The 16,167-nt window shown below is 49.9% G+C and overlaps 6 protein-coding genes across 7 annotated transcripts; 2 read left to right on the top strand and 4 right to left on the bottom strand.

The window, feature by feature from the left end:
- Nucleotides 1-2,441, bottom strand: LOC128268251 (uncharacterized). The gene is made up of 3 exons (XM_053005301.1): nucleotides 2,292-2,441; nucleotides 918-1,141; nucleotides 1-853 (listed from the first exon to the last, which is right to left on the bottom strand). The coding sequence occupies exons 2-3, from the start codon at nucleotides 1,124-1,126 to the stop codon at nucleotides 1-3; spliced, it is 1,062 nt and encodes a 353-aa protein (XP_052861261.1). The 5' UTR covers nucleotides 1,127-1,141; nucleotides 2,292-2,441.
- A 1,128-nt stretch (nucleotides 2,442-3,569) lies between these two features.
- Nucleotides 3,570-4,816, bottom strand: LOC128277379 (ras-related protein Rab-18-B-like). The gene is made up of 3 exons (XM_053015828.1): nucleotides 4,629-4,816; nucleotides 4,020-4,455; nucleotides 3,570-3,952 (listed from the first exon to the last, which is right to left on the bottom strand). The coding sequence occupies exons 1-3, from the start codon at nucleotides 4,697-4,699 to the stop codon at nucleotides 3,851-3,853; spliced, it is 609 nt and encodes a 202-aa protein (XP_052871788.1). The 5' UTR covers nucleotides 4,700-4,816; the 3' UTR covers nucleotides 3,570-3,850.
- A 512-nt stretch (nucleotides 4,817-5,328) lies between these two features.
- LOC128277915 (heat shock 70 kDa protein cognate 5) lies at nucleotides 5,329-9,000 on the top strand. The gene is made up of 6 exons (XM_053016518.1): nucleotides 5,329-5,422; nucleotides 5,751-5,788; nucleotides 6,058-7,553; nucleotides 7,622-7,809; nucleotides 7,879-8,019; nucleotides 8,094-9,000. The coding sequence occupies exons 1-6, from the start codon at nucleotides 5,360-5,362 to the stop codon at nucleotides 8,211-8,213; spliced, it is 2,046 nt and encodes a 681-aa protein (XP_052872478.1). The 5' UTR covers nucleotides 5,329-5,359; the 3' UTR covers nucleotides 8,214-9,000.
- Nucleotides 9,001-9,111: 111 nt separating this feature from the next.
- On the bottom strand, nucleotides 9,112-11,306 carry LOC128267633 (sulfite oxidase, mitochondrial). The gene is made up of 4 exons (XM_053004519.1): nucleotides 11,187-11,306; nucleotides 10,919-11,121; nucleotides 10,271-10,733; nucleotides 9,112-10,199 (listed from the first exon to the last, which is right to left on the bottom strand). Exons 1-4 carry the CDS (start codon nucleotides 11,216-11,218, stop codon nucleotides 9,182-9,184), a joined length of 1,716 nt encoding a protein of 571 aa, XP_052860479.1. The 5' UTR covers nucleotides 11,219-11,306; the 3' UTR covers nucleotides 9,112-9,181.
- A 936-nt stretch (nucleotides 11,307-12,242) lies between these two features.
- LOC128268397 (aquaporin-11) lies at nucleotides 12,243-14,324 on the top strand. 2 transcript variants are annotated; one of them, XM_053005471.1, is made up of 5 exons: nucleotides 12,243-12,578; nucleotides 12,670-12,792; nucleotides 13,376-13,527; nucleotides 13,594-13,732; nucleotides 13,776-14,324. In XM_053005471.1, the coding sequence occupies exons 1-5, from the start codon at nucleotides 12,401-12,403 to the stop codon at nucleotides 14,000-14,002; spliced, it is 819 nt and encodes a 272-aa protein (XP_052861431.1). In that variant the 5' UTR covers nucleotides 12,243-12,400; the 3' UTR covers nucleotides 14,003-14,324. The 2 variants fall into 2 exon arrangements, with proteins under 2 accessions (XP_052861431.1, XP_052861432.1); XM_053005472.1 differs by having other exon boundaries at nucleotides 12,252-12,578; nucleotides 13,806-14,290.
- LOC128268398 (phospholipase A2-like) lies at nucleotides 14,264-15,060 on the bottom strand. Its single transcript, XM_053005473.1, has 4 exons — nucleotides 14,877-15,060; nucleotides 14,655-14,811; nucleotides 14,434-14,586; nucleotides 14,264-14,372 (listed from the first exon to the last, which is right to left on the bottom strand). The coding sequence occupies exons 1-4, from the start codon at nucleotides 15,058-15,060 to the stop codon at nucleotides 14,264-14,266; spliced, it is 603 nt and encodes a 200-aa protein (XP_052861433.1).
- Nucleotides 15,061-16,167: the final 1,107 nt, after the last annotated feature.

Raw genomic sequence — 16,167 nt, 5'->3', positions numbered from 1 at the left:
TCAGTTCTCGATCTCCACCGCCGTGTCGTCGATGGTGTGCAGCCAGTTGAAGATTAGCATGTGGCGCTCGTACTTGGACAGCGGTTTGCCTCGTTCGTTCTCGATGTCGTGGAAGGTAAGGTGCTTCTTGGGGCCATGGTGGCTCCGGGAGCTGCCACTGCTGCCGACCGCACTGCTAGACTTTCGCAATACGGAGGCCGACAAGCCGGTACCCGGTTCAGACGATGGACCACCGGCACCACTGTCGCCAGCCCCCGGCGCAGGCGAACTGGTGGACTTTCCGGCAACCGGTGAAGCCGACGCGTTCGACATGGTGGTGTGCGATGGCACGATCAGTTCCGTGGGTCCCGGATTGGTGGCGGCAAATGCGGCCGCTTCCAGCCGATCGAGATTGAACTCGCTCTGCGATAACCGCTCGAGTGCCCGGTACGTGGTGAACAGCCGGCGCCGGATGTAGTTCTGGCGGATCTTCTTATTGACCGATCCGATCAGATCTGAGACTGTGAAGCTGGGTGCCGGGTTTGTGCTCGTCAGAGTCGGTACCTGCGACGTGTGGCCACCGTGCGGGGACGGCAGCTGCGACGTGGAAGCGAGCTCCCCGACCGCTACCCAGGTGGAGTAGGAGCGCGAGGCGTGCTCCAGTCGCGAGTGGTCGAAGAGGTATCCTACCTTTTGGAACGGCGTCAGGGCGAGCTCGGACGACGATAGGCGGCCCAGCTGGTGCTGATCCGAGGGCAGCTGGTAGATATCGGTCGTGCTGAAGCTTTTGTGGATACCGAGGGCCGCCGACAGCGTGGCACAGTTGCGGATAAGGTCGTTGCTTTCGTTCCACCGTTCCGTGAGCGTCGAAGAACTGAGGGGGGCGAAGGGGAACCCTGTCGAAAATGGAGGCTGCAAAGCCAAACGTCGCTACTCACCGATTACGCTTGCTCTCCTTCGGGTTCAGCAGGTTGCCGAGCTTTTCCTCCATGGTCCGGTTCAGCACGCTTGTGGCCTCGGAGTTCATCGACGAGACGGAAATCGATATCAGCGACAGGTCGGTCGAGAAGCTCTCGTGCGACGGCGAGCGCAGGATGCGGTTCGTGACCGCCAGGCCCGGTGTCGTGGAGCTCTTCGGTGACGTCATGGGTCACAGCACAGTCTGCGGGGCCGCAATGGAAAGCAAATCAATCAGTTTGACCTTCTGGTCGGCCGGAAGACGCGGGTGCGTTTGATGCGATTAGTTTTAAAGCGAGCGAGCGGGTTGTTGGAAACCCTTCAACGTCGTGACACAGAGTTCATTGTATATAAATAGCCAATCAATTGAGCCGCCTTGAACCGAGGTTAGCCTCGGTATCGGTATTCGGTGGTATCCTGTATGACTCTGTCTGGAGCGATTGTGTCGACGGTCCAAATCGACATGCTGTTGCCAACCTGCGTGGCATTAGGAACGGACAGGCACCAATATCAAATACGGTCCACTTCCATTACAAGCGAGCAGTAATTGACTCAGCCCCAGGCCCTAACGGCACTCGGTCGAGGGCACATCACAATGTGCTTCCCATCGACACCGGCATCCGGCTCTCCGAGGAGCCGAGAAAGTGGAGCACAAATCCGTGGCATCCGTGGGCTTTTTCACGCGGATTTGTCATACGGAACAAATTGCATCACGCTTCGTTAGACATTCAGCATCAAACACGATGTTGGACAGGCGGCCGCTGTCTCATCGTCCGCTCCGTCGTGTGTGTCCTTATTGCTTGCCCATAGTTACAGCCCGAAGCATTGGTAGTGCCGGGTGGAAAGTAGGACGACCGACCTTCTGTTGCTAACGCCACAGAGTCGGAACGGGCCTTTGTGGGGCCATAATTAACGTGCGTTAAATCAATCAAATTATTTCGAAAATTCGTCCCGACGAGATGATTGTCAATGATGATAATCGATTAATGCGATAAATGCGCCGCGCCAGTAGACGAGCCCCGAAAGGTGGCCTGTGTGCGACGGCGAGGGAAGGTTGCTTCCAACGACGATGTAGCACAGGACAAACGCAAACTCATTAGTCGCGCAAACGGTCCGGGGGCGTTTAAGAATTTTGAAATGTGGCTTGGGGCTGAGTGGTTGTCCGGACGTGCCACAAGTGTTTGATGATAAGGACATTCGTTAACTATGGCGTTCCTCTAACTTCTTCGCTCCGGGATGTATGCCTTAACTTAAAAATGCAATCTTTAGTACCTACTTTAGTGTACTTTATATAGAATTTGTTACCCAAAAAGGGCATTCCTTTAAAGTTAATAATGTTATAGAGTTGACTGTACCTTGTAGCTTCGTGCGGTTACTCCTCTTAAAAGTTCATTCGAGATCCTCCACACTGTAGGGTATCAATTAAGCCCCTGGCGGCCCCGTTTCGCTTCACCGAGCACCAATAATCACTTGATCCACTTATTTCAGCAACGACGACGCAAGGACGAGTCCTGTAAGCCATCCGTAGGATTATAGATGAAAAGATGTATTTGTGAGGAAAGAAATCTTATTATCTCGCTACGCTTGACGCCTGGCACCACCACAGGTCCTACTAAACATTATAAAGGGCATCAAGCGTGAGAAACCGCAACGGCATAATCCATTAAAAATGGCCACTCTCCGCAGACTGTCTCAAATTCGTCCAGACAGTAGCGTAGCCCCCGGACTAGACGATTTGGTTTACTCCACAGGATTAGGTCCTTCTGCGTATCCTTGCGTAGCTTCGCCACTGGAAGCTACTTGAATATCGATTAGCTCTCGTTGCACACCCGGATGGAGAGGACGAAAGCCTCAAACATACACAGACACGCACACACGCGGAAACACCGACACAAATTATGGTCATATGGCCACTGCCCAAAAAGTACTTCACACTTTCAGTGCGGTGCCGGAGTGAGGTGCCTCCGCCAGCCGAACCGTTTTGTAATAATTCTCTTTGGCATTAGCGGATGCTCCACCAGTTAGTCAGGCCGCATTGCAAAACTATCCGGATCCGGAGGGAGTGATGTAAACACGCAAAACTCGAGCACTTCCGCCGGTATCTCACTTCGCAGAACTAAAATTCTTTCCCCTCGTGGGGGCACGCACGAATTCACCACAGCCCGAAGGATTCTTGATCCTCGACCCACGCCCTACGGGTTTTCCGGTTTGCCCACATCAAAAGGCTAGCCGTCTGGGGCAACAAGCGTATGTCATCCAGCGCGGGGGGGAGGTTCCCTTGTATTTTCACCCCTTGTGGCAAACCGGTCAACACCCGGGGAACCCTCCGAACAAACACACAAACACGCACATAGCACACGGACACGGCACATACACACACCGTGTAGCTCAGAAGGGTAGGTTTTGCTTCCGGAAGTCTCAGCGTGCCGCACTCATGCTGGTGGGCTCTCTGGGAGAGTACTCCACCCGATTGGTGTGCTGCCGACGGACGACTGAAGGAATTTTTCCTTCGTCTGCCAAGGTCCTCGGCGAAACGCAGCACACTTTCGGCGCAGACGCATTATTGTGACTGTGAAATTCGGTAAATAATTTGTTGTTTATAAACCCAGTCCACCGGGGAAGTTTTGTTACCTTTACAAGTTTATAATTTATTGAATCCCACAGAGCGTGGACCTTATTGCTAGACCCTACATTGTGTACAGGTTTGGTTTAGTGAAATTTTATCTAAAACGAACATAAAACACATAATCCCATCGTATGCGGCTAGCCTAGCAGAGGCAGTAGCTGCACGGCACGGGTAGCACACCAAAAGCATTGGGCCGTTCCGTACGGTTCCTCGGCGACTAACGAAACCAACCGCGGTCGTGTGTGCCCATTTTGCGTATCACCAGATGATTGCAGATCGATGTTAGAGTTAACAGGAGCAGCCACCAGCGGCCGGGTGGCCACGGTTTCCGTGTAGATCAACTCCATCGCCATAATCGTTCCGCTCCCAGAGGCCGTCTGTTTCCATGATCTAGAATCGGGGCAAGAGGATACATTAGTTGATCTTACGCTCACCAACCTGACTAGATCGGACGTACTTTCCGGACTACTTCCTCAAATGCATCTTTGACGCCCTCGCTGGTTTTCGCGGACGTTTCGATGAACATCATGCGGTGCTTTTTGGCAAACCGGAACCCCTCATCCCTCGTGATGTTCCGGTCCGGTTGGTCGATCTTGTTGCCGACGACCATTTTGGCCATGTTGTTGCGCGTGCCGTAGATCTCCAGCTCGTTCAACCACGATTCGAGCTTCTGGAATGTGTCCTTTTTCGTGACGTCATACACCAGTATCGCACCTTGCGCGTCCCGGTAGTAGCTGGGCGTGAGTGTCCGGAACCGTTCCTGGCCGGCCGTATCCCAGATGGCCAGCTTCACCTTCACGCCGTCGATGTCGAGCGTTTTCGTTTTAAAGTCCACCCCGATCGTTAGCGCTTGATCACTGTCGAAGTCGTTCTCTGTGAATCGCAGCATCAAACTGGAACGATCGGCGAAGAAAGCAGAGATTGATGCGTCATTTGATGAAGGTCACAAAAGGTACCGGATCGGAAAGATTGCATGACGGTGCAAGCAGTCGGATCCAGGGTACGATATTTATAGGAGTCACGCAATAGAAGTGACCCATTTCGGCAGGCCAGAGCCATTGTTTACCTGGATTTTCCTACTCCGCTCTCGCCAATGATTAAAATTTTAAATGTCGCTAAAATCCGGTCCGGGTTCATGGTGACTGGTTGTTGTACACGGTGGCGTTTATTAGAATAAGAACTTGATATTCAAATGCTTTGTGGTGGAATTTTTGCTGCACAACAAAACAGTTTTCCCAGTGATGTTTTCCTGTTTTTTTGGCCACCAGAACGTTTCTGACGTTTGTGAAAATAACAAATGATTCATTTCCCAGCTGAGCCGTGGCCGTGCTGCCAGCGAAGCTAGCCTTCCGTTCATTCCGAAACAGTTCGAAAATAAGACAATCTTTTAGAAGCCCTTCACAGCAAAACCATGCGCCAATTTGTGCACAAAATAATGCGATTTATGGCGCATTTTTAATAATACCTTTAAAACTCAAGCTGGAGCGAAATATCCTTCCATTATATAACGGTAGATATGCCACCTGGGCCAAGTTCATCCGACTCCGTTCGGGATTTTTAAAATTTATTCTTGTGGACAAAATTCATTCTTGCTGACAAAATTCATTCTTACGGAACGAGGAGAAATTGAGTGCCGGATGAACTGTCAGGTTCAGGTTCGCAGTGTCTTAGTTAGGTTCAAAAATCGGTCGGATTATAAAAACAACATTTTGACGTTTCGTTAGGGCCCAAAAAGTTGCATCATAATTTCCAGACGAAACGTGCGTAGTTCGGTGTTCTGTGTACAGCTCGTAAAAAATGTTGAAGGCAGCCAAATATTTCTCCCGCTCGCTGGTGGAAAACCGCGGCCTGCTGCAGAATGTAAGTTTAATTTCGACTAACGAGCCAAGTTTCCCGGCCGGTTAACCGGTATTTCGATTGACGCAAGTCGATGCCGATTCTGGCGAAGCGAACACCCGGAACAGCCTTGACTGATAGCGAAATGTGAGGTTAGAAACGAAGGGGAGAGGCTTGTGTAATAGATTCAAATCAGCACATGTTATTCCGGGAGGGTTCACAAAAAGTGGCCTACTTGAAGCTTTCCCTTCAACTATCGGCGTACGGCACAAGCAGAATGGCGTAGAAGGAAACTAAGTTCGCCGAAAATACGAATTCACGATGCCCTTTTGTTCTGTCTTACCCCACACAGGGAGGAGCGCTCTCCAACAATGTGCTGGCCCGGTTCAAGTAAGTATGATGAAATGTCTGTCGTCAATGGATGAGATTCTCGTTTTCACGACAGAAGTTGCTTTCAAGTGATTTAATATGCAGTCGGAAACAACATTTATTTCGAGTGATGCGTAGAATATTCTAGACGACGACTACCTTCGCTGTCCGTCGAAAGTGGTCGTCTACTTTGATGTATTTCAAACGTAGCACTCGTTTCACTCTCTTCGCCTACTTTAAACATCAATTTCGTTCAATTTTAACGTGTGCAATGTATCTTCTGCGTGCAGATCGGAGCAGGTCAAGGGCGCCGTCATCGGTATCGATCTCGGTACCACAAACTCGTGCGTCGCCGTGATGGAAGGCAAAAATGCAAAGGTAATCGAGAATGCCGAAGGTGCCCGCACCACTCCTTCGCATGTGGCGTTCACGAAGGACGGCGAACGGTTGGTGGGGATGCCGGCGAAACGCCAGGCAGTCACCAACTCGGCCAACACGTTCTACGCTACCAAGCGACTGATCGGTCGCCGGTTCGATGATGCGGAAATCAAGAAAGATCTGGCCAACCTGTCCTACAAAGTGGTGAAAGCCTCCAACGGCGATGCCTGGGTGCAGGGCAGCGACGGCAAGATGTACTCTCCGAGCCAGATCGGGGCGTTCGTGTTGATGAAGATGAAGGAAACGGCCGAAGCGTACCTAAACACTCCGATCAAGAATGCGGTCGTAACGGTGCCGGCCTACTTTAACGACTCGCAGCGTCAGGCCACGAAGGATGCGGGACAAATCGCCGGTCTGAATGTGTTGCGTGTGATCAACGAACCGACGGCGGCTGCGCTGGCGTACGGGATGGACAAGAGTGAGGACAAAATTATCGCCGTGTACGATCTCGGTGGTGGCACGTTCGACATTTCGATTCTCGAGATCCAGAAGGGTGTGTTTGAGGTGAAATCGACCAACGGGGACACGCTACTGGGGGGTGAAGATTTCGACAACCACATCCTCAACTATCTGGCCCAGGAGTTCAAGAAGGAGCAGGGAATCGACGTCAAGAAGGACGCCATGGCCATGCAGCGGTTGAAGGAGGCGGCCGAGAAGGCCAAGTGCGAACTGTCGTCGTCGGTGCAAACGGACATCAATCTGCCGTACCTGACGATGGACGCGTCCGGCCCGAAGCATCTGAATCTAAAGCTAACGCGCGCCAAACTCGAAACGCTGGTCGGTGACTTGATCAAGCGCACGATCGCCCCCTGCCAGAAGGCCATGGCCGATGCGGAAGTGAAAAAGTCGGACATCGGTGAAGTGTTGCTGGTCGGTGGAATGTCCCGCATGCCGAAGGTGCAGTCGCTGGTGCAGGAAGTGTTCGGCCGCCAACCGTCGCGGGCGGTCAATCCCGATGAAGCCGTGGCCGTCGGAGCCGCCGTACAGGGCGGTGTGCTGGCGGGTGATGTGACCGATGTGCTGCTGCTGGACGTGACCCCGCTGTCGCTCGGCATTGAAACCCTCGGTGGAGTGTTTACGCGGTTGATCACGCGTAACACGACGATTCCGACGAAAAAATCACAAGTCTTCTCTACGGCCGCCGACGGCCAGACACAGGTGGAGATTAAGGTGCACCAGGGCGAACGAGAGATGGCCACGGACAACAAGATGCTGGGATCGTTCACGCTCGTCGGTATTCCGCCAGCACCGCGCGGAGTGCCCCAGATCGAGGTCGTGTTTGATATTGACGCGAACGGCATCGTCCACGTTTCGGCACGCGATAAGGGCACCGGAAAGGAACAGCAAAGTACGTATCAGCCGGCTGATGTTGACGTTGGACAACAAAAAAACCTAATGTCCATTTTCGTTTTGCAGTCGTCATTCAATCGTCCGGTGGTCTCAGCAAAGATGAGATTGAGAACATGATCAAGAACGCAGAACAGTACGCGCAGGCCGACAAGCAGAAGAAGGACCGGATCGAGGCCGTCAACCAGGCCGAGGGTATTGTGCACGACACCGAGTCCAAGATGGAAGAGTTCAAGGATCAACTACCAAAGGAAGAGGTAGGTTTGCGAAGCGGAGTGCGTGTTGAGTCATGAAATCTGATCCCATTTCGTTTCGAACGCGCACAGTGCGACAAGCTGCGTGAGGAAATCGCCAAGGTGCGTGAAATTCTGGCCAACAAGGATGAGGCCGATCCGGAGGAAGTTCGCAAAACCACCAGCGCCCTGCAACAGTCGTCTCTGAAGCTGTTCGAGATGGCATACAAAAAGGTAAACATTGACCAATTGAGGTAATTGATGGGGGCTGCCGGCCAGTGATTTACTGTTTGATTTCTGTTTAACAGATGGCTTCGGAGCGTGAGGGCAGCGGTAGTAGTGGCAGCAGCAGCAGTAGCAGTAGCAGTGGAGGCAGCAGTAGCAGTAGTGGATCGGAAGAGGCCGAGAAGAAGGAAAACAAAAACTAAAGAAAATCGAACGACAACAACCCACAAAAGACCAGCCGTAGCATCCTTACCTTTAATCACAAACGAAAAGGATTCCCCCAGATTAGGAATTAGGTTCAACTCAACCGGTGTTACAACAGAACTCGCGACGTCCAGCACAGTGAACGGAAGGGACAAAATATACATTAAACTCTTCACCGTTATTACCATTAATTGCATTACTACGTTTCAATGTTGCTTTTGGAGGAAAAAATTAGTTGCGTGGCCACCGGGAATCGTCTCTCGCGCGCGATCGGATTGAGTATCACCAACGACGTTGAATCCGGATAGTCGAACAGTGAGTGACGCTAGTTTTGAGTCCATTTCTGGCTGTCCTCTCCAAGGGCATCTTTTGGGGAGGACGGAACTGCTTTGCGTCGAAGGTGGATCGAACGGCAAACAACGCGTAAAATGTGCCAGCTTTTGCCAGAGGCGGACGGAAAAAGGTTTTGTTTCTACTTTTAAGCTTCTAACCCTAATTCGTGTTTTTCACATTTCGGTTTGTGCACAAAAGAAAGCGAATTGAACGGGATAACAGATTTCTGCGAAATCTGCTCTGAAGAAGGTGTCGAACAAGCTGTACGGCAGAATGTTTCATTGCGTTTTAAATGGTCGAAACGAATCGAGCAAAGATTAGTTGGTATAAAGTGAGGTTTGGTTAAGTGTAGGAAACCGAGAAGTGGCCGATTTGCAGTGCACAGTAGTAGAGCCTTGAGTAGTGGAGCTTGTTTCATTTGTAGATGCAATAAACTAGTTTAAATAATCGAAATTGCGGATGTTTTCTTTCGGTGGAATTAAGCAACAGAAATGTGTAAAGGGGTTTAAGTAAACAAAGCGTTTATTTTAACATACAATCCTTGATTGCTTGAGCTGAATTATTTGATATTTCAGAAATTGCACCTTCACGCCAATCACAGTTCCGTCCCGCGTGGCAACCAGCTGCCAGCATTCTATTTCACATTGATCCGCACGCGACTGTACGCGTTGCCGACGACCCCACGCAGGTTCCAGATGTTGGCGAACGTTTCCGGCTGCGTGTTGTAGTTGGAATCGACCGCTTTGGACCATATTTCTAATGGGCCCTTCTGGCCGGGGCTAACGGGAATCTTGGCCGTCCACAGTGTCCACGACCAGCGCCGTCCGGGGCCCGTACCCTTTTCCTCCTCGTCCAGATTGGCGACGATCCAGCTCTTGCCACCGTCGGCCGTCAGATCGACGCGCACGATGGCGGAACCACCACCCGACCAAGCGTACCCCTTCACCATCACAAATCCATCGGTGGCCTCCAACGTGGCACCGTTTGTCGGCACACAGATGGCCGACGTGATTGGCATGTTCTGAATTGCCGGTGCCGTTTTAAAATCCACCGTATCCCAGTCGGTGCTCGGACTGAACGATTTGTAGTCATTCTGCTGCCAATGCGAACTGCTTTCGTCCCGCGAAACAACAATCCGTCCCAACCATTTGACGTTCCGCGAACCGACCACACCCGGGACGATCACCCGAACCGGAAATCCGTGATCGCGGGTCAACGGTTGACCATTCATTTCATACGCCAGAATGACGTCTCCACGAGGATCCATCGCTTTGGCGAGCGGAATTGAAGCACCGTAAGCTGTGCTGGTGGGATCGGTATCGAGTCCCTCAAACTGCACGTGACCATCTTCGTCGTCTTCGCGTACACCGGCATCGCGCAGAATATCTCGCAGCCGAGCGCCACTCCACTGCGCGTTTCCGACCGCCGACGGACCCCACGACAGACCCTTGATCGGTTTCACTTCCATCATTTCGCTGCGCCGATTGCCACCGCACATGATCGTCGCCGTCACGGTGTGCTTCGGGTACTTCCGAATATCGTCGAACCGGATCGTCTTGGAGTCTTTCGTCTTTTCGTTCTCGAGCTCCAGCTCGTAAGTTTGGAGATCCACTTCAGGCACCGGCAAGTGGTTGCGGACGTAGAAAAACTCACTGCAACGTGTAGAAAAAGGTTCGTAACTCCATTGCGGCGACAGAATGATCAATTGTGCTGGTTGACTTACTTGGGCGTCAGAAAACTGTCCACCAGCACCGCTGGTGGAGGTTCCGCGTTGAACGGTTTCAAGGTGGCCGGCCTCAGGATGGGATGGCGTTTCGGTTCCGCTGCCCACGGATCGTGCAAGTCCGCCGTCCCAACCACGTCGTCCTGCCGCAGGTTTCCGATGCGGAACGTTTCCAGTAGCGTCAGCACCTCCAGCGTGTTGTGCTGCTGAAAGATGTGCCAAAAGGGATCGATGGCTCCACCGGCGGCCAGCATCACCTTGTCGCTGCCCGGGTGCTTCGGCACGAACGAGGTGATATCGTAGACACCGATTCCGTACGTCACCCAGATGCCGGGCACCGGTGCGTTGTGCTTCACGATCTCGTCCATCGTGAATTCGGGCAGATCCTTCCGTAGCGTATCGTGCGCTTTGCGGATCTCCTCCAGTGACGCCTCTTTAGCGTAAACTTTCGTCGACTTTTTCTCTGCAACGAGCAAGAGGTGATGTTTGAGCAAAAGATGGTCCGCCTTCAAGACGTTATTTTAAGAAGCAAAGAAGTTGTAAGTTTCAATACCAACTGCTGCAACATTGTTGTTTTTCTGATTGCTTTTGTTTGTCTCTTGAGATTAATGTCCACACCTGTCCCGGTGGCGCGCTCACAGTACGTACTTATCTTTTCCGTTATCAGGTATGTCATAATTGATCCTCCAAAGATGAGTGACAATGTCGGTAGCACATTGTCACTTGATTCGTTGCCGCCTGATTGATGACCTCGTTGCTGCGAATCCAACGGCGATTGGGCAACCGTGCATCTTCCCCTATCCCCCGCTCCCGCTATGCTAGGTACGGCCGCCACATTTGCTCGATGGGATCTGCAAAACGATACATTGCCATGATTTAGTATACAGGTAGTGCAACCCGCAAAACCGGCCTTTACCTGATCGTACGAACTATTTGTCTTGTGAACATGTTTCTTAACTAGGTTTTCGTTGTTCCAATTACTGCTATATTAAATAATCAATTTTGCTAGAGCTGTTCTGTCACGGACCGATCACTTTCGGGGTTTGTATTGAAGTAGCATAGGTAATTTATGGGAATTGCCAACAAACAACGAAACGTTTGCTGGCCGAGGTACTCGTAGTTATGTCGCTATCGTCAAGAAGTTGTTACTGATACGAGATAAGTATCAAATCGAGGTCTTGTTTTGGCAGCCCTTCAAACAACTCCCAAGCCACGTCACGGATTTACTCAGGACACAATTCACGGGGACTTTCACTTTCAACTTTTCCCAAAAGCTGAGAGATTGCACTTGATATGTATCACATCGGACAGAAAGTATCGCGAAACAACATACTTTCTGCGAAAGCAGAAGCCGGAACCGGCTGACGGAGCTGCAACATTTATGGGTGGGGGTGGGGCAGCGGATACCTTTTTTTGTTTACGAACTCGCGCTTTTTTACACGCTGTCAATCTGTCACATTGGAGCGGAACCGGTTAACCGATGCAAAACCGATTCGATTCAAACATCGCGCCTTTAAAAACTTGCAACGGTTTTAGTATGTTTCTGGAGTACATTGTAAGAATGATTACTATTTTCAATTAATGTATTCCAAATGCCTATCGAGAATTTTAAGTGGCGCTTCGAAAAGATCCACGGACTGTCGTAGGAAACGGGAACGAAGGTGTGAGTCGAGTTTTGAAGGTCAAAACCTCTTGCTTCACCTTCAAATTAATTTGTCATGCCTCCACCGGACAGACTGGGGGAGGGGAGCAACAGTACCACGTCAAGAATTAATTTGTCCCCATTCACACGCAAACAAACATGCGATCACGATCATGGAGAGACACACCACGACGACGGGAAGCTATTATTTGCGACCTCGCGGACGCGCACAAACGCCGAGTGCTTGCAAGTGGGTCCCACTGTCCACTGTGTCGTTGGCGCGGTTTATTTTTACTTTGCTTCGCAACATTGAGTTCCCCCCGTCGAGACCGATCCGAGACCGACTTAGGCGACGTCACGACGAATTGCTGAGCAGTTAAGGTTTTGCATTCGATCAGTGCGCCACGAATAGTCGGGCAGACGCCCGACGAAAAACTAAATAGTGAGACATTCGAAACGAAGTGTGTGTGACGAAAACAATAGTTAAGATGGCGACCATTGAACAGCTTGGTTACAGTGCTTTTTTCATTGCACTCACCTGCTTTATTGCGATCGTGGCCCGCAAGCTGAACGAACGCATGTCGAAGGATGGCCTGGTGAAGGATCTGTTCTTTGAGGCGATCGCCGCCGCCGAACTGTGCGGATGTTGTTTCGAATTGATCGTGGGTACGGGCTGCAAGGAGCGGGGCGGCTCTCCCAGGATCAGGAACCAGGTTGTTAACGGTTTGTTTTCCATTCCTGTGTATTTTTACTACAGTGGCCGATAACTTTGGTGTTGCTACCTATGCGGTGTTCCTGTTCGCGCTCACCATATGGTGGGGCCGCAGCTGGGGCTCAGCTACGGCGTGCCCCTACACCTATATGGAACAAATTGTCGAAGGTTAGTGCGTCGCCGAGGTCGGTTATGTAAGAGGGGGGGCGCAGAACAGCGTGGCTTGCCGGTCGATCAGTGTTTAGGTGCTTGGGTGGTGATTTTTTTGGACTAGCGAATGATCTGGGCGAATAAGATGACATACCACAACTGTTGGGCATTCCAATTGACCAACCTTTTCGCAAGTAACAGCATCCCCTGCCCCGTACAGACCTTAGGGAGCCGAAGATGTGTTTTATTTTTAAACTGCTTTCACCATTTTTACTAATGTCAGATTCCAAGACGGGTTTCGCCTCGTAATACGGAAATAAACAATCCCACACACGTGCATTTATTAGTATACTTGCAAACAAAAGTTACGCGTTTCTAGATTATTAAAATTTATTGTTTGAAATTAGAAGTGATCATGTTATGATCAGTTTGTGTTTTATTGCGCTATGATCATAGATATAGCTGATGATCAAGGCATCATAATTTATGTTAATGCAGCCCTCAATAATTTGTCTTCAGAGGTTGAAAAGAGATCATAATGTGCTTATGTTTAGGCTATGTTAACAAATTTGTTGATTTCGATGCCCGGTTTTTATCGCAGGCGAAGTCAGCATGAAGGAAGCGGCGCTAAAGATCTGGGCCCAGCTGATGGGCGGATGTGCCATATTCCGTTATGTGCAGCTTTATTGGTGGCTCGAGCTGGCTGAAACACACGAAGGACGTGCGTTCGAGGACTGTAAAGCTGATCTTCAGGTGAGTTGTGGGTTTCTAAGGCTAACAGAACGAAGAAACAGTGAACCGTCTCTTCCTTTCCGTTAGGTCAATCTCTATCTTGGTGCTTTCATCGAGGGCTTCGCCACGCTTTGCTGCCGGTTGGCCTCGAAGGTGATATCGGAGAAGGATGCAAAGTTCGGTGCAATGATCGACTCGTTCATCGGCACCAGCCTAGTCGTTGCCGGTAAAGGGAAATCCTAGCTCGACCGTCGTGCTTCCGTCATGTATTTATCGCACAGCTATTTTTGTGTTTGCAGCATTCAACTACTCCGGCGGTTACTTCAACCCAGTCCTGGCGACCGCCCTGAAGTGGGGCTGTGCGGGCAACTCCGCCTTGGAACACATCATCGTGTACTGGATCGGATCGTGTGTTGGTGCAGTGCTGTCGGTGCCCCTATTTAAGACAGCTACCTTCCGTGAACTGTTCCTGACAGAGAAACCAAAGGCCGACTAAAAGACGCCAATGAAAAGGCTGGCCGACACGGGAACCATCTAGTCGAATGTGTGATTTTACGAACTGTTAATTTATTGATACTGTTGCTGTTTTTCCCCTCGAAAGCACTCCAAGCATACGTGCATTTTCCGTTCCTTAAAGGGTCCAGAGTACCCTACAGAATGATCATTGTCCTACCGATAAGACACTACACACAAGACACTAGCGTGTGTGTGTGTCGTGGTTGAGCGAATAAACATGGTTACGATTCCCAAAGCGATTCTAAAAGCCATCGAACATATTACCGTCGTAGAACGGAAGATCGAACCACTGCCAGGCATCGCTGCGTGAAGTATCCAGAACGTACCGGACACATCGTCGGAGAAAAATTCTGTAAAACGGAATGTTATGTTGGAAAATCCGTCTGTTGTTTCAGTTGATGGTTCACTTACTTGTTCGTATGTTCGGCACAGTCCACTATCGGGTGTTGCTTCTTGTAGCATTGATCGCGCACGGTAAAGTAGAAGTTGCCGAGTTTGTTGGAAAACGTTGTGTTAACCTTGTGCAGACAGTTCTGAAAGTCGCGATCGCACTTGCAATGTAATCTGTCGATGAGACAAGCGTGAAGATCATGATCTATACCCGTCGAAATATCGTTACTCTTATATCAAACCTTGTGAAGTAATCGGTGTTTTTAAGGCCATATTTGGTTTCACCGGCCGGTATGTTGTCGCAGTGATCGTGATCACGGCAGCACTTGTCTACCTCCGAGTTAGAGCCCAAATCTTCGTAGTCGCTGGCCGTATTGCCCGGTCCGCACCACTTGGTGCCTGGTGAACAGCCCAACCAACCAGTTACTGGCCGACGAAAACAAGAACACTTTCGCCCTTCATACCTGGAACGGTCAAGTTAATCCTTTCCTGGGTGCGATTGGCTCGGGATTTCCCCTGGTCTCCGGGCTGGTTATCTATTTCGTTGTCAAAGTCGAACGTTTCCACATTTTTGTACAGCAGCTTCGAGCACTGCACCTGAAATTCACCTGTTGCAAAAAGCAATAGGAAGCAATGGAAAAGCCTCATTATTTCCCTGGAATAGAGCGTCAACTGAACGTGGCACTGGAGCCATTGTACGAATATTTATACCACGAAAAGGCTGCTAATGGTGGAATATAATAGGCGCACTGAGTGAAACAGGAAACCCCGTCGTCTTTCGCTATCAGCCATAGGTTTGTGCGACAGTTGCGAAAAAGTTCTTGCCGCTCGAGCTCCCTATGTCACGATGCAATTAATACCGCCCGACGCTAAGATAACCACCTGTGGCGTTGACCTATAGAAGGTTTCGTCTTTTGTGTACACCTTCAAGTGCCAATGCTCAAGGTTTAATTTGTTCAAATTTAAATTCCAAAACTTTGACTTCCAATTTCCGGTACATTTCGGAAGGTCGCACCAAACGATGTTTAAAGTTTGGAAGGTCGGACAGCGACTGGAGGCTGATAAGGTCAGCTTAGTCTCCAAGAAACCTCTGGATGGAACATCTGTCTAATTGCTAATAGTCTAATTGCTGTCTAATTGTTGTGCTCAGTTGTAATGCAATCCAGTCCAAATATTACTTTGTTTCGGGTTTCAACTTCACGTTATGGCAAACAATTAGTTCTTGCGCCATAATGTTGTCGTTGTAGTGGCAGGATCTAATGCATGATAGGTTCATTATATTCCATGCCAATGACACAAAAGGTCAGTGCCACCAAACGATAATCGCGTGACACTGCGAAGTGCAGCAAAAATATAATGCACGAAGCAGTTGCACTAATGGCCATATTAGCCATCTATTAGTATTTAGATTTTTAATTTTAATTATTCTTTCATCTTTCAGCTTTTCTTAAACCCTATTTGTTAGGCTGTTTGAGCGATATTATTTTTGATTTATTTGTGTAGCATCGGATCTTCAAACAATAGAGTAAGTAATATGTTGGGCTGGAAAAAATATCCTTTTAAATATGAATTTGATTAAAGAGGAATAGGAGAACAACATAAAGTCATGCTAAAATTTTTCCTATGTGATCCTAAAGCCGATCACTTCGTATTATAGCTCTCAGCTGGACCTTAGTAACTAACGTGAGCTGGGCTGGGCGCCCCCACCCGTAGTAAGACGTAACTTCTCGTATCTCAGATAATCAAAAAACTCTC

Source organism: Anopheles cruzii, chromosome 2, assembly GCF_943734635.1.
Source record: "Anopheles cruzii chromosome 2, idAnoCruzAS_RS32_06, whole genome shotgun sequence".
Taxonomy (NCBI): Eukaryota; Metazoa; Arthropoda; class Insecta; order Diptera; family Culicidae; genus Anopheles; species Anopheles cruzii.
This window is presented reverse-complemented; position numbering and strand designations above follow the sequence as displayed.